Genomic DNA, 25573 nt, shown 5'->3' on the forward strand with positions numbered 1-25573 from the left:
GCTAATTATGTATTTCTCTCTAAAGGTGCATCCGGGGATGGAGATTTGTTTTTAGGAGAAACTGATTTAGAAAACAATAGTTTATTAATAAACAATTAATGCCTCGTTATTTTATAGACAGAGACAGAGTTCTTTTTTAAAATTCATGAAAGATACAAGGAATAGCCTACTAGACAAAACCTCAAAGAAATGCCACAATCAAGACCGCGGAGCAGAAATGAGGGAGAAACACACAGAAACTATGTGACTTTCCCTGCCATTAATGCCTGGATGACACACCACGTCTCCTTCCATAAATAATAATGTCTAGTGCGGTGGCTGTGATATACCAACGTCCGTTGCCATTATTTTTGGAATGGCTTATCGCGAAAGGAAAAAAAATGTTTTAGTCGCATAACACCGTTAGCCTAATAGAAACGCTGTCATTTCACAATATTTTTTTATGGACAATCAGAAAAAAAAACCCGCAAAAGTTTTGTGCAAATATGTATTGACGCCACTTAACCGAGCAAAAAGGTTTCACTCGGTTATGCAATTTTAAACGGTTACTGCTAATCGGTTAACCATGGACACCCCTACTGCAAACTGGAGCGAAGCAGAGACCAGGAGCTCCTCACTATCCGTACTGAAGCTGAGATCGTTCACCAGTGCGTGTACGGTATGCGCTTTTACATGTTTTCGACGCGTCCGTTATACGTCTCATCCTGACGTCATGTGTCTTCCCGGGATTTTTACGGGTTGTGTGTGAACACACACACAGATCCCGGCAAATCACTGGCAGTGTGAATGAACCGAAATCAGACAATTCCGGGACAAATGCTGGGTCACATTATCCGTGTATTTTCTGGAATCTCTGTGTGAAAGGGGCTTATCACAATTGCCCAGAGACTCCCTGGAAGACACAACCTATAGGTATCAAGTTACGCCCTCATCCAAAGGCAGGGCGGGGGTATGCAGCTCATTTGCATTTAAGGTGACATACACCCATAACAGCTCATTTTTAATCAGGTCCCAAAATGACATTTTCAAATGGTTATAATAAATTAACTGTGGGGTATTTGAGCTGAAACTTCACAAATACATTCTGGGGACACCCGAGACCAATATTACATCATGTAAAAAGGGGGATAATAGGTGCCCTTTAACAGGCTAGCGAGTTATTAGTGTGTTGTACTAACAATAACGGAAGCTGTGTAAGGTCAATCTGAAATATTGGGTAAAATGTATTTAGTAGTATAAGCAACTAGAAATGATGGTTAAAAACAGAAAGAAATACGAAGATAAAACAAGTGTAACCTTTGGCTTTTTAAAATTGTCGACCAACCGGACTACGCCAGCCCCAAAGTCTGGGATGGGGGACCCTAAGAAAGTTTTCTTTTTTCTTTTTTTTCTTTTTTTTTTACACAGGCGGTTCAATTAAATGATCCAGAAGCCAGAGTACAAAATGTTGAGTTACTTTATTAAATGACAAACACCGTCCTTCTCTTACGACATCACACTTGGTTTGCAACCATGTTAATCAATCAAAAAAAGAAAAAAAACCAAGCAAATTGAACAACTACCACAGTTCACTCAACTCGCCCAAGTTTCACTCTGAGAAAAAAAAATAGAAACTTAAAGGAAACTCAAAAAAATGAAAACAATGTTCAAAACCAACCAAAAATACAATTAAAGAAAATAAATCAACTTACACCTCAGATTAATGAATCTGACCAATCATAATTGAAAGAAAGAACAAAAGAAACAGAAATAACACTTAAAGTAGCACAAATCAATCTGAAATAATGAAATGGGAAATACACCCCATGGGAGGAAATTAACCACGGCACAAATCAAAATAAATCAACCACAACACATCAAACACAACCCAAAAAGACCTCCCATGAAGCGATAACTTAAACAGATTTCAGAAAGGAATCATAACTACCACAAGTCTTAAAGTATAACTAATAAACAAAACACAAAGTAATTAAATTAAATTGCTAGATAAAACAAACAAATTTTGGAAATAATTGAAACCAGAAGCTTTAATTATGGCAAATCAACAAAATATAAGGTAATCAAATTCCAAAATAAGACAAACAACCTTTGAAAATAATTGAAATAAAAAAATTAAATTATAACAAATCAACAAAATATAAAGTAATCAAATTCCAAGTTTGGTGGGGGAAAAGAAACGGCGGCCGCTTGCCACGCAAGGGTTTAACGTTCTGGATACGCTACGACTCACTTAATGGAGGATCACAATAAGTCTCAATGAAAGCAGACGTGTTGAAACGCAGCCGGCAACTCAGCAAAGTATTAGTACTCCATATTCTCAGAACAATCGTTGGTGCAGGAAAGACCTTTATCAATGGATCAACTCTTTCCACGCGCCAGCAGAGGAAGAAACACAACTCGCTCCTTGAGCGTAGAACGAGGGCCAGACAAAACCCCTTTCCTTACCGCCCGCGAGACTTTAAGCAGCCTACTCATTACGTCATCTGCCCATTTAAAGGGATAGTCTACTCATTCCGGTTACACAAGGTTTAAATGGAGCGTACAGCCTTGGAACAAACAAACACACAGCACAGCAGGCAGCGAGGCAGACAGAAGCAAACGATCCGGGATCAGCCAGGAGCAAACAATCGTGTGTGTGTGTGTATACTTCTTCTTCTTCTTCTTCTTGGGTTTAATGGCGGTTGGCAAACCATTTAACGGTGCATCACCACCACCGACTGCACTTGATTGTGAAACGAGAGATTAAGCAGGAAAAAAATAATAATAACTAATGTGTGTGTGTGTGTGTGTATATTAGGGGTGGCACGGTTCACGAAACCGACGGTTCGGTTTGTATCACGGTTTTAGTGTCACGGTTTTCGGTTCTGTACGGTTCTTGTTATTTTTTTTCTTTTAATCTTTAACACTCCAGAAATGTACTTCAGCATGTGATATATAGCTTAATTATCCACACTTTAGGATACAGTATAAAAAAAAATTATATTCATGCAATCATGCACAAACTGAATTTGACTCTTTGACTTTAAGAACATTTTGGGACTATCTCAGAGGAAAGCTAGGTGAGATTTTGACACAGCAAGAGAGAAGAAAATGACACGCTTTTCGTTTATTTGGCAAAAAAAAGGAGAATGTGTATCACTATCTCTACAAGAACTTGTGCATTTTTATCACACAAATCTTATTTACACAAAGAAATTAACTTGCATTTATGAACTGACAACTTTTGTAGCTCTTACAAAAATTCTATCTTTTAAAAGAAAAAAAGAGGAACTACACTGTCTTTTATGAATAAGTCAATATACATGAAACCTCATTGCCTATAATTAGGCTATAGAAATAGCAAAGGCCGAAGCTCTTATCTAAACATAAAGTGCCACTGTAACGTTATATTAAAATACCATAACATGAAATCAAAAATGTTCCCACACACCGGACTTATACCATAGACTTATAGGACACTGGCGCATCCTCCAACTCCCTCATCTCTCCCACTTGCCATTTCTCCGCGTGCCGTGACCTGCAGCGCTCCATACTCCACTTTTACTGGCTTGTTTACTAACTTGAACCGGCGCTGCACAGAGCGATCGGTAATGACATCAAATATCGCGAAAGTGAGTGACGGAGCCGTCGTTCCCGCTCTAGTGTGATGTTATTCACCGGTCGCTCTGTGCAGCGCCGGTCCAAGTCGAACTAGCTTATGTCGCGCGAAAAGAAAACACACGTCACATACGGGCACGAGGTTACATTGCGCATGCGTCGAACCGTGAGACGCACACACGCTCCGAACCGAGACAAGCGAACCGAACGGTTCGGGTGTTTTTTCATGTACCGTGCCACCCCTAGTATATATATATATATATATATATATATATATATATATATATATATATATATATAATTTATCCACATTTTGATGTTCTTGCAAGGTGATTAAAAACAAAACAAAAACCTTTGCACTTTCCTCACTTTTGGCCACCACTACTAATTTGTAGATTCAGAGGAGTTATTCAATTTCTTACAAGGTGAGTGACAAAACTAAAACCTTTACGATCAAGCCTGTATTGTTTAATTAACTATCTGTTAATATACCATAATATAGTACTTAACATCATATACATTAACATAACTCCAATGCATTATGTGTTCGTTGGAAAGTTTGTCTCCTCCTCTTTGCTGCCATCTTGTTACTCCTAACTAGGTTAGGATATCTTGAATTCCAGGATTGCTGCAGTTGGTTTGACACTCCCAGAAATGTTGGCATTTTCGTCTTATCGTCTTCTTTGCGCTTGGCCCCAGTAATGGCTGCTTGCAGTTTTATTTATAATTATGATTATTATTATTAAAGATAATAGAAAGTGTTAGTATTATGTTTAACAAGTTTAATTTGTATATGCTATTCATTTTGCATTTAAATCCAGAAAAAAACTACACCCCAAAATAAATTACATCTGAAAAGGCTTTAAATCATTATGGGGCAAAATAAAATAAACAAAGAACAGAAAAGAAAAAAAGAAAGATGAAAGGCTACTACAGATCAAATCCGGGTTTATGTATATTTGTATTTATACATCAAAAATGCTACCTGACAAACAAGTGAACTATAGCATTGTTTTCCAAGCTCAGTTACAATACAATAATAGATATTTTCAAAGTTTCTTTACACAGCTAAATAGTCATTTGCAAAGTTCTTTCCTTTAATGAAGAAGAAAGTTCCAGCAGCGAATCCCAGAATCCCCAGAGTCATACCCACTCCACACAACACTGCTGGACCTACACTTGGGAGGGCAACATCAACATCTGGAAAATACATGCATATGTTTATGAATAAATAATGTGAAAACACGCGCACGCACGCACACACACACACACACACACACACACACAAACAATGATATATAGTACTGTGCAGAAGTCATAGGCACATTAGTCCCCCACTCCCTTAAAAAAAGAGTGTAAGCCAGTTATTTAATAGTAGTGTGTAGTGTGTCAGTAGGAAATATTAGCTTACACAGCAAAATCCCCAGTGTACATATGTACACTCTCAGTGTACATATAGGTTCAAATCCAGGGTGTTAAAAATTAACACTGAAGCAGTGTTGAAGTTAATGAGATAATTAAGTGATTAATTTAGTGATGATTGGCCATTAGTGGTGACACCTGATGTTATGACACCAAACTTCTGTTGAATCTCAATAACTTTTGTAGATGTATGACAGAAATAAAGTCACAGTGGTAATAATAAGTGCAATGATGTGTAAAGGCTCGAAGTCAGTAGTTCTTGAGTTTCTCTTTTTTCTGTTCTTGTTGTTTCTCTTTCCTTCAATGATTCTTCTTGTCAACATCAGGTGTCACCACTAATGGCCAATCATCACTTAATTAATCACTTAATTATCTCATTAATTTCAACACTGCTTCAGTGTTCATTTCTAACACCCTGGAGTTGGACCTATATGTACACCGAGAGTGTACATATGTACACTGGGGATTTTGCTGTGTACATTTCCAAACTGTCACAGTTAGTGGCTGGAGCACACGACGATGAAGATGAACAAAATAGTCCTTTAACCCTCTGGGGTTGTTCGTTTCAGAGTCACACTCGGGGTGTTCGGGTCCAAATGGACCCAAAGGGCGGGATTCATATTTAAAAAAAAAAATTATGATTTTTTTTAAATCATATTTTATAATATTTTTTTTCTTTTTTGGTGTTTTGAGAAAATTTCAAAAATTTATAATTAGTATTGATGCAATAATTATGACAAAATTTCCCCCCATTGAACATAGTAGAAAAAATATTTTAAAAATATATATATTTTTTGAATTTTTTAAAAAGCTGTATTTCATTTTAGAGTCAAGTCTAGGCCTCATAAAAGCAATTTTTTAAATGAGATGGATGCCATCTGGTGGACAAACTGAGCATTTTAAAAATGCAAAACACATGTATAATCTGAATTTTTTTGGTGTGTTTGTGTATAAAAGTGTTTTTGTGTGTGTTTGTGTGTGTCTGGATGTGTCTGTTTTGCACTCTTGATGTTTTATAGATTCACCCATTCACTGTTGTGTGCTTTTTTTCAAGATCGTGGCTGATTTGTAGATTGTACGCACAAAAAACATTTTTGCCAATTTCCCATTCATTTTCCATGCGGGTCCATTTGGACCCGAACACCCCAAGTGTGACTATTTTTTTTACAACCACTTAGACTACTCACATCCTGTCCCCAATTTTTTGGGGTGTTCAAATACCAAATACCAACAAAGTCACTAAATTTCAGACCATTCCAAGGAAGCTGTGATTTAAAAAAAAAAAATTATTTAAATTCTTCGGGTCCATTTGGGCCGAACAACCCCAGAGGGTTAATTGTAGAATAAGCAAAATTAACAGGATAATCTGAACCAATTAACAAACTAACAGAAATAACTGGAACAGAACAGGGAAGCTAAATCAACCGATATAAACATGAACAGACACCGATTCTTACACTAACATTTCTTTCGGCATTAATTGTAATAATCCAGTAAGATTTTAGTATGCACAAGGAGTCTGACAACAGCCGGTATTTTCCACACAGAGATCTGATCTCACCAGCATTGAGTCTGTTTGTCATTACATTAAGAAAAAACTGAGACAGGCTAAATCCACAAGAACTGTAGCAATGTCTCCAAGATGCTTGAAACTTACATGCAAAGCCACAGTACTGTGTAAAGTTTTAGGCACTTGTATTAAAGTGCTGTAAAGTAAGGATGCTTACGAAAATAATAGCATTAATAGATTTTGTTTATCAATTAACTTCTATTGATTAAAACAAAGCAAAGCAATATCTAGTGTAACCACCCTTTGTCCAACGCTTTTATCCAGGTACACATAGTTTTTCAGCTTTAGACTAAATCCTGAAGAACTGCGGCAATGTCTCTACGTTTTTTCTGTTTTTTCATTTATTCCCTGACAGACTTGATGATGAGATCAGATCTCCCTGTTATAACGATCGTTACTGTGTATTCATCTTTATCACATTATAGTGCAGTGTGCCCTTTAAGAGAGATTGTTACGTCACTCATGACTAACAGGTAACGATTGCGTTTTATCCGATACCAGTACCTACTCTGTATTTTTTAAACGGTTCTGGTGCCTAAACGGTTCTTGAATCGGTACTTGTGAAAATGAAACCACACACACTTTGTCAAAAAAATAATACCCCTTTATTTACAGGGCCAAACTGGACACAATATTAACTTAAATCTTTAAACAATATACAATTAAGTAACATATGGTAATAAACCAATATAAAATAAAAATTCACATTTACATAATATCAAATAAAAAATATTGTATCAAACAATGTAATAACACATTGTTATTATAGAATAGAGATAAATAGAGATTACTACCAGGGTAATCTAATATCGCTACAGGTTCCCATGTTTTGCCTGCTTGAACCAGTCATATAAGTTATCAAGGGCCTTATGGATCAACACTGCGTATGTACAAAAACACGGCGTTCGCTAGTTTTCACATTCACGGCCAGATCTACTAACAGTGAAATTAACGTAAGAATGTGCGTTCCTATAAGGTAAACTTCATGTCTGGCGTACGTACATTTTCCTTGATTTTTGTCCGTTGGTGACTCATAGAGGCAGTAAAGTAAAGTGGCAAACATTACACTACGAATTGTTCTATTGCACCAACAGCTGTCAGATTGCTTAATAATATGTCAAATAATGTATCAATTATAGGGATGCACCGAATATTCGGCCGCTGAAAGACTTTTATCACCGAAACAATACGGCCGAAATGTTGTGATGACGCAAACAGACACCGCGACCTGCACGTGCTTGTCTGAAGCAACATGTCTGTGGTGTGGACGTATTTCAGTGTATCTGAACCCGCGATGAGACGGAAACCTTGTTTATCCACCTATATCTGCTCTAAACAATGCGTGCCGCCATGACGACGGCTCCGGTTGCGAGCGGGTCAAGAGCGGTGCGCGCGCTGTCTGTGGAGACTCGCGCTGCGGAGGCAGGCGAAAGTATAAACAAGGCAGCGCGAGTCTCCACAAACAGCGCGTGCACCGCTCCAAACGGTCGAGGCGTTTATACTTGACGCGCTCTCCGTTGTACTATTCCTTGAAACGACAGGGGACGACTCAGTAACTGTCCTCTAACCATCAGGAATCGGTGAGAAGAAGACAGATAAATACATGACAATGTTTATTTTTTAGTATTCCACCACCAATACAAAAATAATCATGTAAAACCCAGTAAACCCTGAGATTATTACTTGTGACATTACAAAAAAATAATGTATATGGGAACATGTAGAACTAAATTAATGCTCTCTTAAATATTTTCTACATTCACTAAACATGTTTCATTAAGTTTCATGTACATTTGTATTAAACATGGACCATTGTTCATTTAAAAAGGCTTTTTATGCTATTGTATGCTAAATTTTTAAAATGTAATTTAAAATGTAAGCGCTCGGCTTTTAGAGAGAACATTTCATTTTAAAACCTTTCTGCAGGCCAGTAGATTATTATTTAGTGTACACATGAGTGGGGTCAAGTTAAACATTTTAGTTTGAATTTTATTTTATACTGTGCATTGTGCTAAATAAATATTTGTATAATTTGTAATTGATTTATTCTTTGAAAATGTTATTGTTATTAATTTATGCAATTGCAATGCCTTGATTTTCGTAAAATTTGTACACAGTCATAGCCATAAATGCAATGATACTAATAATTGGCATAATTTCTTTCGGTGTTTCGGTTTTTGGTTTTCGGCCTTGGTTTCCTCTTTTTCGGTTTTGGCCAAATTTTTTTATTTCGGTGCATCCCTAATCAATTACAAATTATGTCACACGAGTCTTATTCAAATATTGTATTATGCAATAAAGAACATAAAGCATGTGCAAACCCGTCTAGAATGTCACGTTTCACGAATTCATTGTGTTCTTCGTGTCTCGTGTCTTTGTTGTTATAGGCTATGTGCACAACCGTAGTTTCGAACTTTCGCTTTTGTCAGAAGTTGGCGTATCAGTTTCCGGTCTACGACTGGTCATCCGCATCCACTAATAAACAAACAAGATGAGTGCTGCTGTTGTACGAAAAAAGAGTTCTTAAACACATCTAAGTTCCTAAGAACTGTAGTGGATCTAACCTCCGTTTCACACCCGTTTGCAGTGTGTGTTGCGGTGCAGGAGCGTGCTGTTAGTGCGGTCACGTATTATGATGCGTTTGCACAGTGAATAACTGATCCGCCGCGGCTGTACAACAAACACATACTTAATATTTTTATTTAAAGTCCAGAAGTTATGCTGCAACTTATTTTTAAAAACAAAAAGTTGTGTCAGCATTGCGATTCTTAGTATGCACGTTTTTACACAATTTAAACAATGTAAGTTAGGGGTATTACTCCATGCATTACAAGTTGCTCAAGCAAGTGGTCAAATATTTCCTATATTAAAATCGCAAATAATTTAAATTAAAACTTGAAATTGACAAAAGCAGCTGACTTGCCTTTTCGTTTGCATCTTAATTTTAAAACAATAGATCTTGCATGTCACAAAACTTATTTTTTCACCTCCACGATCGAGACGAGTTCATTCTGTCGCCTGGTTGAAGTAAATTGTAGTTTTCCTTGATTAAATGTGCATTTATGGTGAGATTACTATTTTATTTAATTAAACGCATTTATGGTGAAATTACTACATTTTCAGGTCAATCTTTATCATTTTGACCACCAGCGTATGCAGCACAGCAGAAATAGATTCGCTGTTATATGTACCACACCAGGGAAAAGTGAAAGCCCTAACCTGTTTACATGGTGCGTTAGGAGACTGCTGTGCGGCACTTCGCTCTGCTTCAAGTCGCTAACAGCCATTTGAGCTTCTACTGCTTCCTGATAAACACCAACCTTCGTGCGCAGTGGCTGCACAAAATAGACATTTTGATCGACGCGCAAAAAATAATAAAAATATTAAGTAGGCTATGTGTTTGTTGTACAGCCGCGGATCAGTTATTCACATTGGACAATGAAACTGAAACACCTGGTTTTACAACACAATAATTTGTTAGAATGGTGAGGGCCTCATTTTGCATCCAAATACAGCACCAATTGACAGATAGAAGTCCTTCACAGTGACCAGAGTGATTATGAGCCGTTCCTCTTCCAGAACAGTGTCCAGGTCACTATATGATGCTGGTGGACTCGCTCCTCCAAAACACCTCAATAATATTCCGATCTGGTGACTGTCAGACCATGGGAGATGTTCAACGTCACTTTCATCTTCATCAAACCCTTCTGTCACAAGTCTTGCTGTGTGTGTTGGTGTATGATCATACTGATACACGGTTTGAGCATCAGGTGCTCATGATCCTCCAGAAGGGTTTGGTAGTCCTCGGCAGTGTCATGTCCATCAAATACAATCAGGATTGTCATGATATTGGAGCTCAAACCGTCACTGATCCACCCGTGCTTCACTCTGAAGATTGGCCACCAGGCATATAGATGTGAAACCTCCAACATTGGCCAGTGTTTCAGTTTCATTGTCAAACCCCTGTATACTCACTGTTTTGTCTTCTCTTTGTCAGATCGTTGTTTGATGTTCTTGTTGTGAGTTCCTGTGTTCCGGTTGATGTCCCGTCCTTGTGCCTTGGTTCGTTCCTGATTCTGTTCCTGTTCTCGTCTCCGTGTCTGGATCTACTCAAGCCATCATCCTCTTCATCTCACCTCTCATCACCACTCTGTTGATCATCGACGTCCCTGTGCTGCACCCTGTGTCTACCCTTCTCTGACCATATAATAAACTGAGTTACTTGCATATTGCTTCCTGGCCATCATTTGCCGTGACAGAACGATCTGACCGTTATGGAAGCAGCAGGTGGATCGCCAGCGTCTCTTCAGGACTTCGTCGACAGCAGCATACAGAGGATGGATTCCTGTGAGAAAAACATCAATGACACAGGGAGAGCTGTTCAAGCTCTAGTAGCGCAGGTGTCCGAGCTGACCCAGAAGATCCAGCTTTTGCGTGTGCCCACTGTGCCCCCCACGCCGCCTGTTCTCCTCATACCATCAGTTAACCCTTCCCAGATGGAACCTCGTCTACCGGTGCCCGAGCTATATGCTGGTGAGCCCAGCTTCTGCAGAGCGTTCCTCACTCGGTGTTCAATGCACTTTGCACTTCAACCCAGAACCTTCAGTACTGAACAATCTAAAGTGGCGTTCGTTTTGACACTATTGTCTGGGAAGGCGGCACTATGGGGGACGGCGGTGTGGGAAAATCAAGACCCATGCTGTGCTTCGTTCCAGACACTCGCCGACGAAATGAAGCGAGTCTTCGATCGGGCGGTGGCCGGGAGAGAGGCAGCTAGAATTCTTGCGGATCTACGTCAAGGAGATAAGTCTGTATCAGATTTTTCCATCGAATTCAGAACTTTAGCGGCTGAGTGTCAATGGAACGAAGAGGCGCAGTGGGACAGCCCTGCATGGGCTGGCTGACCGCATCCAGAGAGAGATATATACGCTGGAGCTACCCACATCTCTTAATGGACTCATTGATCTGGCCTTAAAGGTGGATGCTTGTGTGACCTGAGCGGAGAGAAGAAGTCTGCCCAGCCGGTTGGCCAGTGGTTCCGAGAGTCAGCGGTTCAGCGGAGCGGATGCTGTCAGCGCTACTTACGATCATGAGCCCATGCAGGTAGGGCGAGCTCGACTTTCCCGGGAGGAGAAGGAAAGGCGGAGGTCCCATGGACTATGCCTTTACTGTGGAGGGACTGGTCATCATGCTTACAGCTGCCCGGTAAAAGGCCAAGCCCGATAGTAACTATGAGGCTACTATCGGGTGGGATCTCCGTTTAGAAGACCTCATCAACGCTTCTCCTGGTAAGACTTAGATGGTCAACACACACCCAGGACTGTCGTGCACTGTTGGACTTGGGAGCCGAAGGTAATTTTATGGACTATTCGTTTGCACTTAAAGGATTAGTTCACTTTTGAAAAAACTTTTGCTGATAATTTACTCACCCCCATGTCATCCAAGATGTCCATGTCTTTCTTTTCTCAGTCGAAAAGAAATTGAGGTTTTTGATGAAAACATTCCAGGATTTTTCTCCATATAATGGATTTATACCATTTAACGCTATTGTTACAGTTATTGTCCCTATTATTACAGTTACTGCCTAGAGGAATGTTTGGAAATATAAACTGATATTTACTACTCACTGTGTGTGTGTGTGTGTGTGTGTGTGTGAGAGAGAGAGAGAGAGAGGGAGAAATACTAATGTGCCTAAGACTTTTGCACAGTATATAAATCTGTACTGAAATATGTCAATTTATCCTGTCTGAAAACGGCATCTTACCCCATATTTTGCTCTGAGGGTTTCCATTGAGGGCTCTGTGGTTCACAGTGCAGCCATAAATATCCCCTTCAATGGGTGTAAACTTAAGAGTGGAGAAGATGTTGAAGGTACCATCTGTCTTTGGACGGTATTGGCTTAAACTCGTGCCCTCTGTCACATTAACATTATTCTTAGTCCATGAGATGCTGACAGCTGGAGGATAGAAGTCAGTCACATGACAGATGAGGGTGTTCTGAACACCCAGGTATATGTCATCCTTTGGATAGATGGAAGTCTGGGGAGCATCTAGAATCAAATAATTTTATCCATTAAAAAAAACATTAATATACATTGGATATTATTTAATAAAGAGATCTTCATTTGAGTTCTGAAAGACATGAGGGTGAGTATTTAATGACAGAATTTCATTTTTGGGTGCATGGAAAAAAAAAACGTTAGGTTGTTATAAATTATTTTGCGGACCCCCTGGCTTTAGCTCACGGACCACCAGGGGTCCGCGGACCCCACTTTGAGAACCACTGGCTTAAGGAAATTATAAAACCTTTATCAAGGGAACATTAAAGTGTCACCCATACCATGTTTAGTACAGTAATATTGATGTTCATTCAAATGTGCAAAATTTGCATGTCTTACCCATTTCTAGTGGTGGGCTCTTGAAGCCTTCAATGAATCTTAGGATGTCCCTTTTGCATACTGCCAAAAATAGAACACCATCTTCATAAAATTCATCAAATGAGGCCATAGGTCCTGTAAAATTAGGTGTTGTCATATCTCCTGTCTTCTGATCAAAGTCGGCATGCCACAACTCCTCTTCATTATATCCAACGTAAAACTCTCCTTCTGTGGTGGGTGTATTAGAGCATACTACAATCTGGAAACCTTCATATTTAACTGAAATAGATGCATCATAAAACAAAAATAAAAATCAACAATTTTTAAGGTTGATTATGTATTTGAACAGCTGAAAGAATATGACCCTGTATGACAATATCACAACATATATGAGAATGTTTATGCAATTGATTTACAATAGTTAATTTTTTGTGTGTGTTTTCAAAGTGGGTATTGAGAAGTGTGAAATTTCAGTAGTAGACCTATCTAAGCACCAGGTATCAAATCAACCTCATTTCCAGCAAAAATATGCTAAAACACCTGTTATGCACTGTAATGAACTAACTACGCTCATTTGCCCTATTCGAATGGAACAGTCTTTCCCTTTTAAAAAATGCTGTGATTTATAGCACTATGGGAACACCTTTATGTGTGACCAGTAGTGAAGTTGTGTCGAACACAGCAAGGAACTTGGCTTTAATAACCTCTGACGTCATTGGAATGTGTCCTTGTGAGAGGCTATAATTAGAAGTTAAACTTCAATTTTCTTTGACTTCAGAGAAAAAAAACCTATCGCAAACAATCAGGAGATGTGTGCCTACATGTTCATGGCACACCCCTGATTATGAAACACATGAGTTCTGCTTTGGTGGTGCCCTGGTGCTTTGTCAGTCGATCTGGCTGAGGAGTGAGAGACCTTCCCTTTCTCTAGTTCTCTCTCCAGATTGCGACGTCCTTCCACCCACTGCTAAAGCGCACCTCTGTGCTTCTTTAGTGTTGGCTAAGGACATATGTGGAGGAAACAGAGCAGATTGGATATTAAACTTCTATCTTGTTCCGATAATCACGTGCAAACTAATAATGTGTTTGTAAGCTATTATTTTGTCATTTTTTGGTGAAACTGCTCTAATATGAAAATAACTATATTCAGCCTTTCACACAGACCATTTTTACTTGCCTGCTTGATATTTGGCTGCATTTAATTTAGGAATTAAATTATTTAAAAACTAATCTGATTTGAGAAGTTAGATGCTTGAATTAATATCTTGTCTTCCTGTTATTTGGCTACATTTGATTCTGAGGAATTAAAAACTGAAATAGCCATTTGGAGATGGATTGAGAACTTTGCATCCGAGCGCTCCTCCCATGATGATAAAGCGTTCACAGGTCGGGGTTTATTTCAGGCTTTATTGATAAAAAGTAATTTCACGAGTTCACACTCACTAATGATCAGAGAATAAAAATAGTTATGCGTATTTGGCGTGCTGTCCAGGGGGAGGGCTCCGAGCTCGGAAATTGGGCCCGAACCCAGAGTACTCCCCCCGTATCTCTGTTTAGGAAGATAATTAGGCAAGTGTGAGGAGATGGGGTGGTGGAGGGATGCTGAGAACAGTCGAGGAATAAGGGTGAGTCAACTGTGTGTTTTTATAGGCTTTACTTGTGCTGATTGAGTGAACCAGTTGATTACTGATTGCTGACAGCTGGCTGACTTGATTGTTTGATCATTAGAACGTGATCCTCCCGAAACTTGTTAATAAAACATCGATTCACGAGTTCACACTCACTAATGATCAGAGAATAAAAATAGTTATACGTATTTGGCGTGCTGTCCGGGGGGAGGGCTCCGAGCTCGGAAATTGGGCCCGAACCCAGAGTACTCCCCAAAAAGCAAAGTAAGTAAAGGACAGCCGCCTGCTTAAAGACCCCCCGAAAAGAGCGCAGAGATTGGCGGGCTGGCATTTCAAGGAGAGCCTGGTAGTTTTGGCTGGGAGAGCTCGCGGTGTCCGAACGGGAGGGTTCTTGTGGCAAAGGTCCCGGCATCGGTAAGCCTCACCAGTCCTGAAAGAAAAACATAGATGCTTTACTGGGAGGGTTAGGCTATGTCCACTGGGAGGTCAATACTCGCTGGATGGAGGAGGAGATGAAGATGCTCGACCAAGGGAGCTCTTGCTGAGTCCGCTGGGAGATCAATACTCGCTGGATGGAGGAGGAGATGAAGATGCTCGACCAAGGGAGCTCTCGCTGAGTCCGCTGGGAGATCAATACTCGCTGGACGGAGAAAGGGGAGATATGCGTACCTGACCAGGAAGGCTATCTCTGGGTCCGCTGGGAGATCAATACTCGCTGGATGGAGAAAGAGGAGATACACGTACTCGATCGGGAAGGCTGTCTCTGGGTCCGCTGGGAGATCAATACTCGCTGGACGGAGAAAGAATAGATATAAATAATTGACCGGGAAAGCTCTCGCTGTGTCCGCTGGGAGATCAATACTCGCTGGACGGAGAAAGAGGAGGTATAAATACTCGAACGGGAAGGCTATCACTGGGTCCGCTGGGAGATCAATACTCGCTGGACGGAGAAATAATAGACATAAATAATCGACCAGGAAAGCTCTTGCTGTGTCCGCTAGATCAATACTCGCTGGACGGAGAAAGAGGAGATATAATTACTCGACTGGGAAGGCTGTCTCTGGGTCCGCTGGGAGATCAATTCTTGCTGGACGGAGACAGAGAAGACATAGAAGCTCGACCAGGAAGGCTCTCGCTATGTCCGCTGGGAGATCAATATTTGCCGGATGAAGAACGAGAAGGCATGGAATGGATACTCGAAAAAGTTTTTTTTTTTTTTTTTTTTTATACCAATGAGGATTTGGTGGGCTTTTTTGACATGGAAACGATTAGTTCTGATATAAGTTTGGAACGCGTCTGAGGACCATCTTCCGAGCGCTTGGATCTGTTGCTGAGAGAGGCCTTTTTGGGCTGCTGAGGTTGCTGCTCCAATGCGGAAGGAATGACTGGAGAAATTCTCTGCTGGGATGCCTGAAAGTTGGAGAACAGATTTTAGGTGTTTTTGGAACCAAAAGCGTGTCACGGGTTTGTTAGAATCGTCGATGAACAAGGGTTCGAGAGGGGATTTTGCATGAGAGTTTCTCAGTTGGAGGTAGGCTAATATAGTTTGGAACGGTTGAATTGGTGACGAGAGGTTGAAAATATATATGAAGTGGCCTTTTTTGGTTTGGTCTGTTTTGCTCTGTTTAATCAGAAACGAGATTGTTTCGTTGTCGAGCACTGAGAGATCTGAGATGTTTGGGTGGATTTTTGGGACAAATCTGGAAGTAATAGCCAGTTCAGAGCATCTTAGGAAACCAAAAAAGGCTAGAATGAACATGGCGTCGAGTGTGCGGGAGGTATTGAGGGATCGGTAGCCTGTGCGGAGGGTCTGAATGCATTTAGTGAGAATATCTAAAGTTATGGGTTGTCTGGTATCCGGGCGGGTGGGCTGGGATCGTTGGATACCTTTAATCAAGAGGGAGGTTTGTGAATTATTTATTTCCGGAGAGGGGGCGCCGTGGATCAATTTGTGAAAAAATTGGATGCCGCTTAAATAACTTTTGATGGACCCGACTTGGAGGTTTTTGACACTGTCGAGGTAAGAGATAAAGGAGGTTATTGTAAGGAGGGAAAAATCAGGGAATGGCGTGTTATAAGAAAGGTGGAAGGCTTTAAAACATCTCCATGCGGTCACATAGGATTGGAGAGTTCTGGGGGAAACAGCTTGGAGAATGGTGTCGAGCGATCTGTTGAGGAGGGATTTTTGCGGGTGAGTTATGGGAATATTAATTCCGAATAATGAGGTACTGGAGTTGGGAGCTCGTCCGCCTCTGGAGCCAGCATCCTGAATTTCTGAAACATAAAGCGAGACAGAGAGTCAGCAATTTGGTTTTTTGACCCGAGGATGTGTTTTGCGATTAAGATAAATTGGTCACATGCGGAAATCCAGGTTAGACGTCTTAAAAGTGGCATTAGAGCGGGTGCATGGGAACGGCCTTTATTAATGCACTGGACTGTAGCTTCGTTGTCACAATGCACTACAATGCTGCTAGCAGTCCATTCTTTCCCCCACAGGAAGGCTGCTACTACGAGAGGGTAGAGCTCGAATAATGCAGAGGACTGAAGCGTGTCCTGTATTTGGGGGGGCCACGTAGACGCGAACCAGCGACCTTGGTAGAACCCTCCAAAGCCAACAGAGGGGGCTGCATCTGTGAACAGCTGGATGTCGAGGGGGGAGGAAATTAGATCCTTATAGAAAAAGGATAGGCCGTTCCACTGTTTAAGGAAAGTTATCCATAGCCCGAGTTCGTCGCGGCATGCCGGAGTTATGGAAATTAGATCCTCTAGTGCGTGGACTGAAGACGCGAGAAAGAGGAGATGAGAAATAAAAGGGCGGCCTTGTGGAATAATGCGCATGGCGAAGTTTAAGTGGCCGAGCATGGATAGGAGTTCGTGTTTGGAACACTCTGGACTGTCCGCGAGGGTAGATGAGATGAGGATTATCCTATCAATTTTCTCCTTGGGCAGGGAGGCCTGGAATCGAACTGAATCTAGATTAATGCCAAGGAACTCGATGGATGTAGCGGGACCCATGGTTTTTTCCTGGGCGATGGGGATTCCGAGCTCGGAAAAGACTTTTTGAACTGTGAGGATCTGGGCTGCTGGAATGGCGCCAGGAGGCGAAATTATTAGAAAATCGTCCAGCAGGTGAATGAGGTGAGGAATTGCGTTATTGTTTGGTCAAGATCCAGCAAACGGCTTCAGATAGCATGTCGAAAATTTTGGGGCTGCTTTTGCATCCAAAAGTTAAGCGTACGGCGAAATAAAATTTCTCATGCCAGCGCACGCCGAATAAGTGCCATGAATCCGGGTGGATGGGCATCACTTTAAAAGCTGAAGTGATGTCAATTTTAGCGAGCCAGGCACCCCGACCCACGATTTTAATCAGGTCGATTGCGTGATCTACGTCGTGGTATTTGAGAGAAAATTCGTTGAGTGGGATCAGGCTGTTAACGCTTGGGAACATGGACTTATGTGGAGCTGACAGATCGACTATGAGGCGTTTCTTACCTGAAAACTTTCTCGTAGCCACTCCAATGGGGCTAATGCGAAAATTTTCGAAAGGAGGCTCGTCAAAAGGGCCGATCATAAAGCCTGACTCGACTTCTTTTTTAATCAGGTTGTCTACCACGTCGGGCTCTGCGAGAGCCGATTGGAGATTATCGCAGATGATGTTTTGGGAGAGCGGACAAACCACTCCAGGTTTAAAGCCGTGTAGTAGGCCAGACAGCAGATATTCGGTGAATTCGGAGTCCGGGTGGTGAGCTAGTTCGATGGAAAGGCGAGAAATATTCACAGGAGTCGATAAATAATTTCTAGATTTTTTATTGACATCTTTATATACAGGGCATACGGGACGGGCATGAGCGCCGTCGCAAAAGCTGCATATGTGGAAGTACCGACAACGCTGCCTGGTGCATTTGCCAATGTTAAAATTGTTGCAAGGCTGTTTGTTGTCTGTGAGTGCTCTGGAGCTGAATTTAGCCTCGTGAAGGTTGCTAGTCGCCGGTCTTGGTGTGTAGCTGGTGGATTTGACTGGAGCTGTTTCAGGGCGTGGAGAAACGAAGGGGTTAACTTGGGGACACGATGTCGTGGGATGCGACACTGACCTACAGACCGCGCAGGAAATATTCCTGCAGCCGAGGAAGACTCTACTGTGTAAGTCAGTGTCTAGTGCTCCCCAGTAAGGGCATTGGTTCCACTGAGAAACCCTAACGGCGCATTTTGCTGAAAAGAGTTTGTGGTAAGTGTAAAAGTGCCCTCCCCCGTAGGACAACGCGAGCTCGGCTATCAGTGCTAAATAGTCGTTCAGTTCGCGTCGCAAATGATGTCTGTGTAGTGGCTGAAAGCAATTGAAAACTCTGGAAAAGAAAGTAAACGTGACGAATGTGTATTTTGATTTTTTAAAGTGACTGAAAAATCCCCGCAGTCTAACTGACGGTTGGAATCGGATACGGGAAAAAGAGAAAGTAAATGTGAGAGATCTACATCCGCACCTGCCATAATCTGTGCTCGGATGTTTTGAGTCACCGGGGGAGGCTCCAGAGCGACGGCGTTTGGTGGAACTGGCATCGGGGAAGCTGTGAAAAGAGAATATTGTGATTTGGCATTTAGAAGAGAGCTGTAAGGGAGAGAAGCCTGGGCTGCGACTGTCGGCGGAGGCAGCCTCACGCTTAGGTCGGCCTGTGGGGCTTGAGAAGGAAGATTGAAATAAGCACCAGAGGGAAAAGGAGAAAATGGATGAGATGCCTGAGCCTGTGTTGCAAGCGGAGGTGGTCTTGCGCTTGCTTGGGCTGCAGGCCACTGAAAAGGGGAGGGGTTAGTCACAGGAAACTGGTGGAAAGTTTGAGCCTCTGCCGCTAGCGGAGGCAACCTCACGCTAGCGTTTGCTATGGGAGCCGGAGGCCACTGCAGAGGAAAGGGGTTAGAAACAGCAGGAGGAAAAAACTGGGAAGCGGAATGTGAGCCGGCGGGCCCAGCTGTGAATGGCGCTGCGGCGGGAAGCGCTGTGCTGAAAAGCTGAGGTGAAGCGAGAGGCGAGTGATGTCTCGTGGCGGTGGAATCTGGAGCGCGACCCAGGCTCGCAGAAATCCTGGCGCTCCGGGCCGAAGCGCACGGAAAACCGGACCTTGTACGGGAAGGTTGCATAGTCGGGCGAGGCGAGTTCAGGGCCTCGCGAGAATTTCCCGGCCTGCTGGCCGCCTTGGAACCTGGGGTGGATCTAGGAGAGATGTTTGATGATTGCAAGGTAACGTACATGTTGTAAAGTTGCACTTTAGTCATCCTGCGCGAGGGCTGAAAATCTGAGTTTATCAGCGCTTGTCTTAGACTCAAGACTGTCCACTTTTCAATAGGCGGAATCGTTGGCACGGCCGAACGATAGGAGGACGCCGGGGAGGAAGCTGGAGTCCTCGCCGGTGGAGGTGAGGGTAAGCCCCGGCGTCTTGGCATGCAAGGAGTTGTTTGTACCGACCGGCGCCCACGAGATGAAACGTGGGGTTCGGAGGCGGTATCAGGTGGAGAAGTTGTCCTGGGGCCAGCTGATGGCGGCGGAGCATGGTTGAGGTCGTCATCGGATGTTGAAAGTTGCATTTGGGACATCTTTTTGCAAAGCAGTACACCAAATGCTGAGAACAGTCGAGGAATAAGGGTGAGTCAACTGTGTGTTTTTATAGGCTTTACTTGTGCTGATTGAGTGAACCAGTTGATTACTGATTGCTGACAGCTGGCTGACTTGATTGTTTGATCATTAGAACGTGATCCTCCCGAAACTTGTTAATAAAACATCGATTAAAAGGTCTTGCTAAAAGTTCGGGACATCACGGGACCCGCAATACTCCCAGCTCTTCGCTCGCCGGCTCTCCCAGCTCTGAACATCAGTTCCTCCATGCTCTGCATAACAGAGGGTCAGCAACAGCTCACAGCTTCTCATTCGCTCACTGGGTCCAGGGTTCTCCAACTCGGCTCAATGGTTTCTCCATGCTCTGTATAACAGAGGGTCTGCAACAACTCATAGTCTCTCAGTTCATAGAACGATGTTGCCAGTTGTATCTCTCCTTCAGGCAGGCAGCACAACAAGACGGCAGCAGCAGAAGAATCATCTATTTAAACAGACAGAGCAATTTATACAGGTACAGGCACACTCTCTTTGAGATGGAGAATTGGGCTTACGGCTGCACTGGGTTGCTCCAAGCAAGCAACACTAAGGCTAGGGTGTGCTCCTCCTTCAGATGGGCATCACACCAGAAGACAGTAGCAGGGGAATCTTCCCTTTGAATAGACAGACAAGTTATACAGGGCAAGCACACTTCTCTTCAGACACGGAACAGGGGCTTGTGGCTGGAGCAGAACATGCACGTTCAACACTGAGATTTTGGGTTCAGCAAACACTGGGCGAGAATATGAACTGGGGAATACTGGCAGTTAAATATACATATACATCCACACACTGCACTTCACATCAAGTCCATTACTGTGTGACACTTCAATTCAGGCACTGCATATCCACTCTCAGTGCAATAAGGCCAGCACTCACCCAATGATCAATCCTTCCACTGTTACACCGAATCAGCACTCAGAAGATGAAGAGATGCAGATGACTTCTCACAGCATGGGAAACAGTGTCTTCAATACTCTCCCACACTCAGAAGAAGATATCAGGATTTCAATGATGATCCACACTCTTAAGTGACGGTTACACTCGTGATCAATACACTTCACACTTCCTTATTCAACTCAGTGCAAGGCATGCATTCACACAGACCCGGTGTTTCATTACTTGTCTTCCTCCTGAGAACAGTGCTTGAAGTGGGGGAAAAAAGGTGCCGGTACTCTCTTGCATTGGCAAATCGTGACATTTGAAGTTTTTACAAGGAAAAACAAAACTTGGAAATATTGTTCTCACAACAACAATTTATTGTTATTTATTAACAAATGTATTTAAACAAGTTGTGTGTGTGTGTGTGTGTGTGTGTGTGTGTGCGCGCATTTCTTTACAAAGAAACATTTTCTTTTTAGAAGTTGGTCATTAATAAACTTGATTTTTGAAGTTTGTTAAGATGGGAAGTATACAACAATTGCATGTAAATGGTAAACAACAGAAACAACCAAGAAAACAGCTCCCGATATCGTCTCTTCAGTCATCTTCAATATGTTTACAAGACAGCAAACACAAAATAAGTAGGCCAACACTAGGTTTGATTTGGGCATGTAGGCTATCTGTCTGTGTAGGCTATTACATAAACTAAAAGAAAAGCTTATATTCTGACTAGCTTGCTCGTTTTATGTATTTATAAAACATAGTTTTACCCAAACTGAATAATTAAGACAAGTTTAAATGGATAAATCTTGTATAAATATGTTTAAGTCTTTTTCTTTTCTGTTGTAGCCTACTACTGTTCTTGTTAAAACACACTAGACATGCAAACTCTGTGCATTTTGGTCACTTTTTGTGTGAAATCATATTTATTTTCTTCATCAAAAGCGTGAGCACAACAAAAATAGACTAACCCGCTTCAATGTAGCTTACTCGACGCTTCTCCTCGCGGTGTGAATGCATTCATTGATTAACATGCAAGCCGAAAGAAATATGCGCTGCTCACGCTTGAGGTGGCCGCGAATCCCGCGATAAGCTCCGGTTGCTGTTTCGCAGCCGTAACGCACCGCAGGTTTGTGTAGTAAATAAGGGGTTAAACGGCCGTCACGCTGTTTCTGTCAGTGGTACATGCGAGAAGTAGCGGTACGCAAGAAAAAGTGCTGGTACGCTTAAGAGCAAAATACCAGTGAGTACAGCCCCACTTCGAGCACTGCCCAAGAATGATGGCGTTCTCCAGGCTTGACGTGATCTCCACAATTCACTCACTTCCCCTCCAGTTCACGTTTCCAGCTTGTATTCACACGATCACCGTTGTACCCTTATTCCAGTCAGACCCACACAGCCACTCTCCAGATATCTCCACGACTCCATGCTACTGCCAGAGAAACGACAGCTCCCGGAGGGAAGCGCCGCCCCACAACTTGTCCCGGAGAAACACCGCATCCAACTTCTTCTTCTTATATTTCCGGCAGGCTAGACACAGCTATGGCTTATTGCTGCCCTCCTCTGTTCTCTAATCGCTATTTACAACTTTAAAAATGCTTTAAAAAATCTATATCTTTTTATATACTCCAATATTTCGCAAATACTCCATCATTTTTTTTCCCAACTGTCCAAATTCAATAAAGAGCATAAATTAAAAACAGTTTCTCCTGTTGCTCCCAGTTCCCTGAACAATTTCCCTCCTGCACTGCATTAATACATGCACCACTGTTTCCTTTTCTCCACATTCACACTGTCCATCAGAATGTTTACCAATCAGAGCCAGCCCACCTCTCAGCCCACAATGCCCAAACCTCAATCTAGATAACATCCAGTTATCCAGAGCCGTCGCGCAACTCAAACTCAGTGATGTCATGAGTACAGCCAATCATAGCATGGGTTGAGGACACCAGGTAAATCTTACTTTTTCTTTTATTTTATTTTTTTTTTCCCTCAGAGCAGATCGTCGCGCAAACAGTGTGCGGCACTAGTTTCTGTCTGACGTCCATATTCACGTGTTGTGTTCTCTTCTTCGCTGGGTATTGGCGCAATATTTATTTATTTATTTATTTATTGTTTTTTCGTGACAAAACGTGGTTTGTAGACAAGATAGAATTGTTGGATGACAGAGTTGTTGTCAACTCATTATTTATTTGATTATTTTCAGGATTTAGACCGTAACATAGTACTGAAACAGCTCTCATTGAGTCACAAATGATTTGCTCTTATCATCCGAGCGTGGTTGTATCTCTATGTAGTGCGTTGTTAACTCGTGTAGTGAGTTACCTCCTGTTGTGGATCAATCACGTTGTGTTGTGTGGTGTGAACAGCTAAACAACTCGAACACTCCTGATTTCACTGAGAGCAAGTCATGTAGTGTGAACCGCACAGTTCAGCCCGACGTTTTAAAATCATGTAGTGTGAACAAGGCTTTAAGTGTCTTTCGCAGCAACACCCCACCCCAAATCACCACATCCCAAGCTCATGTCTGAGAGCATTCTTGTGCTTGTGAGCACACACTACACAACCTTGAGGGGTCCAGACACTTCCATTGCAGCGTATTGGAATTCATGTTTCCATAGTGCTATGACCGCAGCATTGAGAGCTTTTGAATGGAAATTATTCTGTAACCCTGTTCCCTGAAAAATTACGAACGAGATACTGCTCTACATTGGCACACTTGGGGCATGTCCAGATGTCTCTTCAGACAAAGCGATATCTGAAGGCACACCTGTTTTACATATATTTACAGCCTCTCATGAACGTGCATTCCAATTAAGTCAGGGGTAATTTTAAGCCAAGTTCTTTGTAGCACACAAAGGTGTTTCCATTGGGCTATGTGCACAGAATCTCATTCCCACTTTAACAGGGAACAGGGTTGCAGTCAAGTAATCTGAGGCACTGTTTGAGGCAATGTTTGAGTAACAGTTTTCACGCAACGTCTGTGATTTCATGCTCTAACGAAATGTACCAATTCTGATGGGAATAACATCTCTGTATTTATTGCAGAGGTTTTGGCCATTGCAGAAGGTTGTCTGCTGTTTGAGTGCATATCATATGACAAAAATTAATTAACTGCCTAACGTTACCAAAAGAAAATTACTGTAAAGCTTTTATGTTGTTGATGCATGTGATCTACTCCATCTATGGTTTGGTCATCATTCTGAATTCGATCCAGACATAGTCTTTGACAAAAACATGATTTTTTCAAAATGTTGCCATTTTTATGAAACTTACCAACATTCAAGTGTTGATAAAAAAAATCTATGAAACTAGAATGATATTATCTCTTTTTTAGTTTAAAAGCAGAGGCTCTGTTCTTTCCTTTCATATATTGTATAATCAGATATTGATACAACAAAATATTCTGGGGGCAAAGAATTTAAGTGAATATTATCAGCATACAAAAATACTGGCACTGGCAGTTTGTGCAGTGCAAACAGTATCAGGTATACATCATACACTAGAAGCATTGTTGTGAAAACGATAAAATATTAGCAATAACAGACATTCGGACAAAATAGATTTCCCAGGGTTAGCCAAAAATAATATGTAATTTGCTCTGTAATTTTTTTTTGTTTGTGTGTAAAATAGACAGTGTTTTTGATTTAAAATTGTTATCATTACTGAATTTGACAAATAAAAAGAAGATAATTCACTTTTGATTTGCTGATTAAATCAAATGTTCTCATTACATGGTTTGAAGTTTATTAATTTTGAGAACTACTTACCATAATATCAATCAACCTTCTGATTACTTTACATACAAGTTTTGCCATTTTACAATTTACAAAAATAGTACATAAGCAATTAAAAACTAACTTACATTCAGCGTCAGTTGAAAAAATGGTAAGTGTGAGAATGATTATGTACAGCTCCATCTTGATTTATGAGAATAAAACAAAAGCAAGAGGTGAAAAAAGCAAGAACTATGCCCTCTCATTGGTGCTTTTATCATCCACTCAGAGTTGTGACATACAGCGACACTGCTGTATCTAGGAGGAATTTAAGTTTTTTTTTCTCTCTTTGAGCTGTCAGTTTGCTGGCTTATCCAATGTTACACTAAACGTTTTATAATAACTTTTAAAATGACAGTCTGTATTCTCAATATTACTATTATATTATATAATTTTGTTTTGGTACAAGTACCAGGGAACTGCTCTCTGGTTTTAAGATTCAACAGGAAGATCATGGAAAAACATGTCAAATTACTTCATGGGATTCCTTAAAAATGACTGGAAACACTTTAATCTGTCTTTAACCAAAAAAAAAAAAAAGAAGAAAAAAAAAAGTCATATTATGTGTTACACGGTATGGGACACATTAGTCTGAAGTTCACCCACCAAAAGTTTATTTTTGGACAGAGAGTCCCGATAGTAAGATTAAATTTGTGACTGTATATATAGCAAGTCAAAGTAAGC

At 41.4% G+C, this 25573-nt stretch overlaps 1 protein-coding gene across 1 annotated transcript; it reads right to left on the reverse strand.

The window, feature by feature from the left end:
- Positions 1-1438: 1438 nt before the first annotated feature.
- On the reverse strand, positions 1439-25065 carry LOC148994731 (H-2 class II histocompatibility antigen, A-Q alpha chain-like). The gene is made up of 4 exons (XM_089128957.1): positions 24979-25065; positions 12987-13244; positions 12354-12638; positions 1439-4797 (listed from the first exon to the last, which is right to left on the reverse strand). Exons 1-4 carry the CDS (start codon positions 25031-25033, stop codon positions 4658-4660), a joined length of 738 nt encoding a protein of 245 aa, XP_088985083.1. The 5' UTR covers positions 25034-25065; the 3' UTR covers positions 1439-4657.
- Between the last annotated feature and the right edge of the window lie 508 nt (positions 25066-25573).

Source organism: Pimephales promelas, chromosome 3 (genome assembly GCF_988280905.1).
Source record: "Pimephales promelas chromosome 3, fPimPro1.hap1.1, whole genome shotgun sequence".
Lineage (NCBI taxonomy): Eukaryota > Metazoa > Chordata > Actinopteri > Cypriniformes > Leuciscidae > Pimephales > Pimephales promelas.

Bases quoted from the DNA above. Each gene is read 5' to 3' on its own strand.
- LOC148994731 (XM_089128957.1), bottom strand. From the start codon at position 25,033: ATGGAGCTGTACATAATCATTCTCACACTTACCATTTTTTCAACTGAC. The intron at 13,245-24,978 runs GTAAGTTAGTTT...CATCTATTTCAG, and splicing joins TTTTTCAACTGACGCTGAAT to TTAAATATGAAGGTTTCCAG. The intron at 4,798-12,353 runs GTAAGATGCCGT...TGTATTTTCCAG, and splicing joins CCCTCAGAGCAAAATATGGG to ATGTTGATGTTGCCCTCCCA.